General features: G+C 45.4%; 1 protein-coding gene across 1 annotated transcript in view; it reads left to right on the forward strand.

Annotated features, from left to right (window-relative positions):
- The first annotated feature begins 2,138 nt into the window (after positions 1-2,138).
- Positions 2,139-8,905, forward strand: part of LOC112071403 (plakophilin-3) — a 22,033-nt gene continuing 15,266 nt past the window's right edge. Inside the window, 5 exon segments of the mRNA XM_070439382.1 lie at positions 2,139-2,340; positions 2,488-2,613; positions 3,121-3,315; positions 3,569-3,826; positions 4,425-4,585. Of these exon segments, the coding sequence (XP_070295483.1) occupies positions 2,176-2,340; positions 2,488-2,613; positions 3,121-3,315; positions 3,569-3,826; positions 4,425-4,585 (905 nt within the window). The 5' untranslated portion in view covers positions 2,139-2,175.

Here is an 8,905-nt window from a genome sequence, read left to right on the forward strand (position 1 = left end):
GTTTCACAGTGCAGTGTTGCCAGAGCCATTGAGCTAGGTCTTCTCTGGGCGCTCTGGAAGTGTGGTATTTCACAGCAACTCTCCACCAATCTCTCCAGGACCTAAAGTCCACCCTTCAGATTCTTCCACATCTCACAGTCAGAATGTTTCCAGGTCACGTTAGCATAGCAGATATCACGAGACTATGACACCATTACACAATGACATTGTTGAATGAACTTGCCATTGATACATTCATTTAATAAATTTTATATTTTACCAGATGTATATTGTGTTTTAGATTCAGCAAATATACATGACACACCAGTGGAGGCTGGTGAGGGGAGGACGGCTCATAATAATGTCTGGAACGAAGCACATGGAATGGTATCAAACACCTGGAAGCGTTTGATGTAATTAAAACCATTCCACTAATTCCGTTCCAGCCATTACCACAAGCCCGTCCTCCCTAATTAAGGTCCCACCAACCTCCTGTGGTACATACAGTAGAATATATACAGTAAGTAAATGATTCACATGTACACGGTAATGGTAACGACGTAAAGAACTCTATTATAGTGGCCTTGTTGACTGCAAAAAAAATAAAATCTCAACTCAACAATTTCCCCATGACTTTTACAATTAGCTTTGCACAATGTAGGTACACAGAATTTTTACTTGTGTCAACACTAGTCCATAGACATGAACCACTCCCTTTTTATGACAGTGACTCACAGCGTTTACAGTATCTACTGAAGGTAGATCTGGAAAGGTCAGAGTTTGTTGTCCCCGCTCATAGAGGCGGAGTCATAGAGGCGGAGTCATAGAGGCGGGGTCATAGAGGCGGGGTCATAGAGGCGGGGTCATAGTGATTAGCATTAGCAGTAGACGTTTAGCGATAGAACCACAATCATTTGTCATACTCAACATACAGGACAGAAATATGCCTCTGGCCTTCGAAAAACCAAAATACGTTTTTTTCTGATAACAGTCAGATAACATGCTGTATGTGGTTTCTGAAAAATAATAAGCTCATTCTAAGAATCCATTGAGTGTGAGTTAGGGAGGGTTTCCTCCCAAGGTCGAGAGAGAAGGCCCTGTTGTTCACTCCGACCGCTAACAAGATCATGTCAACGACACTGATGTAATGGTGAAGTTCGCCATCTGGAAGCTGAGCCAAATATGGTCTACCAGTTTACTGAGATATGTCCTGGAGTTTTCTCCCAGCCTCCTGGCATGTCTCCGCTTGTCTTTGTCAGTTAAACATGTCATCCTGATCTCTCGTCATTATTGATCACCCCCAGGCCTTCATTATTGATCACCCAGGCCTTCATTATTGATCACCCAGGCCTTCATTATTGATCACCCCCCAGGCCGTTCATTATTGATCACCCCCAGGCCTTCATTATTGATCATCCAGCGCCTTCTTATTGATCACCCCCCTAGGCCTTCATTATTGATCACCTCCCAGGCCTTCATTATTGATCACCCACCAGGCCTTCTTATTGATCACCACCAGTCCTTCATTATGATCACCCCCGGCCTTCTTATTGATCACCACAGGCCTTCATTATTGATCACCCCCAGGCCTTCATTATTATCACCCCAGGCCCTTCTTATTTGATCCACAGTCTTTCATTATTATCACCCACCAGGCTTTCATTATTGATCACCCCCAGGCATTCATTATTGATCACCCCAGGCTTCAGTTATGATCACCCAGTCCTTCATTATTGATCACCACCCAGTCCTTCATTATTGATTACCCACCAGTCCTTCATTATTGATCACCCCCCAGTCCTTTATTATTGATCACCCACCAGGCCTTCATTATTGATCACCTCCCAGTCCTTTATTATTGATCACCCCCCAGGCCTTCATTATTGATCACCCACCAGGCCTTCATTATTGATCACCTCCCAGTCCTTCATTATTGATCACCCCCTCAGGCCTTCATTATTGATCACCCCCCAGGCCTTCATTATTGAGTAGTAATAACGATTCACCATGCCTTTCATCCTGCCGTAGTGCCCTTGAGCAAGGGGGGGGTTTACAGTCTGTGTCTTGGCGGCTGGTTAAAAGCAATAAAGACTCATTTCCATGGACGTTAATGAAAATGTACAATACAATATTTTTTCAACTTCTCCTCCTATCCCCCCCCCCCCTCCTCTTCCTCCTCTGTCCCAGGCACCCAGGATGTCTCAGTACTCTGGTGGTTTCTCCTCCCGCTCGGCGATGGACCTGAGTGGTGGTCAGAGGCTCAGCATGGGGGGTGGAGGAGGAGGAGGAGGAGGAGGAGGGTACCAGTACCACGATAACATGAGCCTGAGCGGGGGCTACCAGGGGGGAGGGGGTTACCAGGTACCACGTTAATGAGTTACTGTATTCTTCGACTACCATACAAATCCTTTTGGACATCTGAAGCAAGGCACCGTTATTTTTTTATTTGGGGGGGCATATGTTAATACTGTTTGTGTACCAGTGTGCTGATTAACTCTGTTCTACCAGGTTGGAGGAGGAGGGGCCATGAGGCAACAGATGTCCACCGTGAACCGGGCGATGAGCCGTACTCCCGGCCCAGACCTAGAGACCATGTCCCTGCGCTCCGTTAGGCTCCAGAACATGCCCGCTCAGGTATCTGACTTTAGATACACTACATCATGTGTTCTGTGTGTATTATGTCAATGTCAACGTAAGGTTTTTCTTTCAAGTGTATACGTGTGTTGATGTTCTGTCTGTATTGATGTTGTTGTTCTGTCTGTACTGATGTTGATGTTCTGTCTGTATTGATTTTGTTGTCTGTCTGTACTGATGTTGATGTTCTGTCTGTATTGATGTTGTTGTCTGTCTGTACTGATGTTGATGTTCTGTCTGTATTGATGTTGATGTTCTGTCTGTATTGATGGTGTCTGTCTGTATTGATGTGTTTGATGTGATGTCCTCTGTCTGTATTGATGTTTATGTTGTCTGTCTGTATTGATGTTGATGTTCTGTCTGTATTGATGGTGTCTGTCTGTATTGATGTTTATGTTGTCTGTCTGTATTGATATTGATGTTCTGTCTGTCTGTATTGATGTTGATGTTCTGTCTGTATTCATGTGGTAGTTTTCTGATTCTGACTCGTTCCGAATCTTGTTTCAGCCGTCCCCAGTGGCAGCCTGGGTGGATGCGGATGGCAGCGATGGGGTCAGCCTCGTCTCGGACCACGATGCCACATTCAACCGTCAGCAGTCTGTCTACAGCACCGTGAATGGAGGAGCCTACAGCTCTGGGACCCAGATGAGACAGGCAGGAGGAGGAGGAGGGTCCATGACCTACCAAGCCCCCATGAGGATGGTTGGTGGAACCCATACCGAAAGTTTCACACGAGATTAACACATTGCAATTCTTATATGTTCCGTGGCATGTGAAAATGAGTTATCTATTTCAAATACATTTTAAATGTATTTAGGAACAAATAATGCACTCCGTCCAAACTAGCTTTTCAGGTGTTTGTGAAAGCAAATATGTTAATTTAATTTGCGTTACAATATAAATATTATTATATTTACAGTACGTTTTTTTTAATGAACATTTATATTTCTGGTAGGGAGGAGAGGAGATGATGATGGTCCAGCAGCAGCATTCCTTTAAAGGGCCAGCGTTCCGCACCATCAGCAGGATCAACAACAGGAACAACAGGATGTCCATGGGCTCCATGTCTGGTGCTTCTACCCTCCCACCTGGGGGAAGTAGCTACGGCAGTGGAGGGGGAGGCTTCGTCATGTCTGGGGCTTCCACCCTCCCCTCTGGGGGAAGTAGCTATGGCGGTGGAGGTGGCGGTGGAGGAGGATTCATGATGGGCCAGGTGAGGATTGCGATGCGGTACGTTTATAGCCCATTTGCATGGACATTTGTTATGTGAGGTCAGAAAGCAAAACGGAATACACAAAATGAATACAACAACTCTGAGAAGAGAGGGGACACACATTTGTTTTTGTTTTATTTAACCAGGCAAGTCAGTTAAGAACAAGTTCTTATTTTACAATGACGGCCTACAGCGGCCAAATCTTAACACGGACGACGCTGGGCCAATTGTGCGCCGCCCTATGTGACTCCCAATCACGGCCGGTTTTGATACAGCCTGGAATCGAACCAGGGTCTGTAGTGACGCCTGTAGCACTGAGATGCAGTGCCTTAGACCGCTGCGCCACTCGGGAAGGGTTCACATATTCACATAGCCCCATGATGGACCAGGGCTAATCTGAGAGGATTCTCAGCATCTAGTCCTATATTGCTATTTTACCTGCCTTGATTCTAAATGTATGTTTTTTTTTTTATGTCGTGGTAGTTTTAATTGTTCTTTTATTATCATTTTTTTGCCTAAGTAAAGCTTTGGTATAATGAAAAGCGCTATACAATTGAAAAATGTATTATTATAATTGAATATAATGTATTGTTATTAGATGTCATCTGGGTCTCAAGGGAATCTGATGATGATGCAGCAACACAGACAGACCACTCTGCCCAGGACCATGTCTATCAAGAGCATGCACAGTGTTGGGAAGGGCATGGATATCTACGACAGGCAGATGGACATGACAGACAGCATGGGCAACCTCAGCAGGTAAGGAGTGGATACTAGGGTTAAATATCGGGAACCTGGTTACTGAGATTTAACGCCCCAAAAAAACACTTCCTTTTCCCGGGATAAATAACTGTGAGAAAAACGGTAAATTATAATAAACGATTTGTATGAACAGCATGACGTGAAACGGAACTGTTAAATTATGTGCGATGTCTAAATCTGGCTGCTCTACGGCCTCTGCATGATGAATCCTCAACGCTCCGAGTGGGGACAGGCAGCCCATCTCAGGGTGGGGACAGGCAGCCCATCTCAGGGTGGGGACAGGCAGCCCATCTCAGGGTGGGGACAGGCAGCCCATCATACTCACGGAGTCGGGCCAGCTAAGCTAGACCAATCTTCAGGGTTGGGGACATTCTTCTTTTGTACAACAACGAGACAGCGCGAGGGCAGAGAATAATTAGAGAGAGGTGGGTGATATATTTCTCTGGCTGAGAATTCGTGGGAATGTGTCTCAGTCCACCCACTCTGTAGAATGTGGGTAACTTGGGAGCCTGTGCCCACCTCTGACGGAGCCACGGAGGAGCTGCCTGACCGACGCGTGGGGCGTGCATGAGGTGGACCCACTGTCCATGTCCCCACTTAGGGTAGTCGGTTGTTTCGAGGATTCATCATGCTAGAGGCCTGTAATGAAGAACGTCCACTGGTCGGTGGAGAACAAGAAACATGAGTTTAGATCACTGGTGCAGGTCGTCATTAATATACCAACGCTTCCGTTTTACGTCACATCTGCCCTGTTCATCGACTGGACCCACATGGAAAATCGGTTGTGTACTTATAAAGATCTTTTACTAGAGTCAGCTAAGGGCAAGTTTATATCCTTCAACAGAATTTACTTTGAATAACAACCCCGGGAAAAGGAGAAATGTGTTTTGGTGCTAGTTGGGGTGGGCGGTCTCAAAGCATGTGTCTATCACACAGTAAATTTCAGCGTTCCAATGTGAATATTTAACACTCAGTATCACGTATATGCCTCACTACGGCCTGCTACCTGGCTTGAGCAAAGGTTGCCCATGCTGTCTGTCATGTCAATTGCTGTCGTAGATATCCATGCCTTCCCCCAGACACGGCGGCGTAGCAAGAAGAGCCAGAGGGAATTCATTGAGATAAAGCAACAAATATCTTGGGTGGTCTCTGAGTAGGCAGAGTGGTCCTATCGTCTTGTCTGGGGTTGTGTCTTTGGGCCACACGTGGAGGCACCTAAATTCTAAATGTTTCAGCAAATATCAACCCCACCTTTTTGATGTAGCTGGTCTCGAGTATCCTCTTGCAATCTGCGTCATTCCGTTCCCACAAATTGATCGCCCATCTAATAACAAATAACCTGTCCAGACATTATCATCACTTCGCAACGTTAGCTCTTATATAAATTTTCATTGTATACCGTCGTGCTGGCGGCATTTTGTTATTTTTGTTCATGGTGAGTTGAAACCAGCCAAACACGTCTATTAGCAATACGCTCCAGACCACACAGGACCAAAGATAATAAAAGAACAATTAAACACTACTACTTGGGGCAGCCGCAGTTGGAAGCCTCGCATTCCAAGACTGACGATAATACACAGTCGATTAACAAAAAAAAACATAAACATTCATGTCTCTAACAGAATCAACAGAGCCAGGCTGTAACACAATAGCAAATAATAGGGACTATGCTGAGAATGCCTCCCAGAAAATTAGCGTCAATACTGGTGCCACCAGTTCATCCGCATGGGACTACTAGAGGGTGAATTTAAAATGCGTGAACCTCTCCTGCCCATAAGAGCGATTGGTCGCATTTGGGTCGCAAGGGTCCTAAGGGGCGAGGCTGTTTCCGAAAGTGCCATCTCAGTGCTACATGCCGCATGTCCTTCACTTTCCCTATCACAGACCCGGAAACTATCAAAGGCTTAGACAGTTTCGTAATTCTCAGGCTTGTATGAACAGTCTAAATTAAAATCTATCGGGTGGGTACGGTTGGTCCGGGTAAGGGTACGGTTGGGAAGTTAACACATTACGGTAGGCGCCTAGGCCTTCTTCGATCAGGGCATATCAATTGGCCCACTTGTCTGTTCCCGGTCATCACCGTATTTTAACAAGTTAAGAACTCTTTTGGAATTGGGAGGCCATCCTGCACATAAGTTGAGATCTCGTGCCATAATCCGTACAATCATCACAGATAGTCAACCTGATTCCACATTGATGAACATAGTCACATATGCACGGGGCGGTAAATCCACTGTGAGTACTAATAACATAAAACAAACAGTGTTGTGCTTGTCGCACGTCTACATCTCTCAAGTTGTTGTAGTCCGCAATTGGTGTATTCACACGGTTTTATGTCTTTCCGATCCACAAAGGATATTACTGCTCCATGCAAATGCGTGTTCGCCTCTAGTAAGATGGCTACTTGGTGTTGAATGCGGGCACTGTCTATCTCACGTCATAATCCTCACAAAGTCTGTGCTCTCCCACTTCATTTGAATTACCTTCCTCCACCTCGCCCTGAAATCTAAACCTCGGTTCCTTCCACCGCCATAGGGCTACCACTCCATTCCTACACCATAGAATGGGGAGAAGGGGTTGGATAGAGAAGCCGCCGCGAGAGCGGAATACGAAGAAATACTAGAAAGACCACAAACATTCGCACAACACAACCTTTCTCAAAGATTTTACATTCGAGTGCTCAAGGTCATGAGTATAAGGCGATAAATCAGTATATCCCCCAGGTGGGAGGTGATAGAATGTACAACCCGCAGTTACAATGGAGCCCATGGACATCCTGTTGTTCCTGTTGTCTCGATTAACCTGCTAGTATCTAGAGTGAACGTTGCACACCGACTCGAGCTGACTCGCGGTGATAAATAAGGAACAAGTGAGTACTTGGCCTATCTGGTTCGTGGGACCATCATCACTACGATACCCTTTCAAAACTCAATCAGTAGCGTCCTACCAAGAAATATGAGCGAGTATGATTTCAGGCAAATATAAAAGTCAAAACGTACTGTAAATATATAATCTATGAGGTAAACTCTAGTTTGATGGGCCCTCAATGCAAGCGACACACACTTACTATTAATCATCACCCTTTGCGCATAGAGTCATCCCACACACCTTGAGAGGAGAGGACTGGAGTTGGCCGGTGTGACCGGAGAGTTGGTCATTCTACTATTCCTCTTTTCTAAATACCATTATAAAATGTATTGAAAATAGATAACTTGCGGAGTCGTTTCGGGACCAGTGACCACGAAGGACTATATGTACATGGGAATTATTGAGCCCAAGAGTGTAGTATCAAATGCCTCTGGTGTGTCAATACTATTTTGCTGTAATAGGGGTTTCCACCAACACATCCTCCATGGGGCACTTGGAGTAGGGCCATCCCTCATAAACCTGGACCTCCCTCCCTCCTCCTAAAGCCTGTCGGTGCATCTTGGAGTCCACTAGAGACTGTGGGGTGATTGCCTTCCATGTCCACACGGTGGCTGTAGAGCAGCCATGCTGAGGAAAAGAAGCTGGTATTGAACATTTTGTTGGCTATCAACCTTGTCCTAGCGAAGTGTCTGGGTTACACGAACAGAGACTGCACGTGCTGACAACGCGACAACCTGGGGGCCATCGCTTGTCCGCAACTTATCATCTGAACGCAATCATGGCCGCTGTCGGCAGGCCGGTGGCGCAATTGGGGAAGATACGGGCACACATGACATACGAATGTAGTAGATTCGTGCAGGATCTACACGTACACAGTCGAGTATAATCTCCAGTTGAACAAACTTTACCACATAATAATACAGAAAAAAGTACAGCTAACATTTGAGAGCGAGTGTTCAATCTGAGCATGGACTCAGCCAACAGTAAGGACTCTAAAATCAATCATGAGTCCACACGAATGAACAGACAACATAAACATACCCAATACAAATACAGACAACCGACACCCACCATCGATACAAAAGACGAAACACAAATCAGTGGGCCAAACTACACCAGGATTCACCAGACACGGTATCAGACAATAAAATCAAAATCCTATGACTTTAGGCCACCCTTACACCAGAGGACATCAAATCAAACACCTACCCACATTCAAGTCAACAGACAGACAACCATCTAATACAGACAAGAACCATCCTAACATCATACAGAACAGACATCAACATCAGTACAGACAGACAACATAAAACATCAATACAGACAGAGGACATCAACATCAATACCACATCAATACAGACAGACACCATCAATAACAGACAGAACATCAACATCAATACAGACAGAACAACAACATCAGTACAGACAGACAACAACATCAATACAGAC

This window comes from Salvelinus sp. IW2-2015, unplaced genomic scaffold, assembly GCF_002910315.2.
Source record: "Salvelinus sp. IW2-2015 unplaced genomic scaffold, ASM291031v2 Un_scaffold1607, whole genome shotgun sequence".
Taxonomy (NCBI): Eukaryota; Metazoa; Chordata; class Actinopteri; order Salmoniformes; family Salmonidae; genus Salvelinus; species Salvelinus sp. IW2-2015.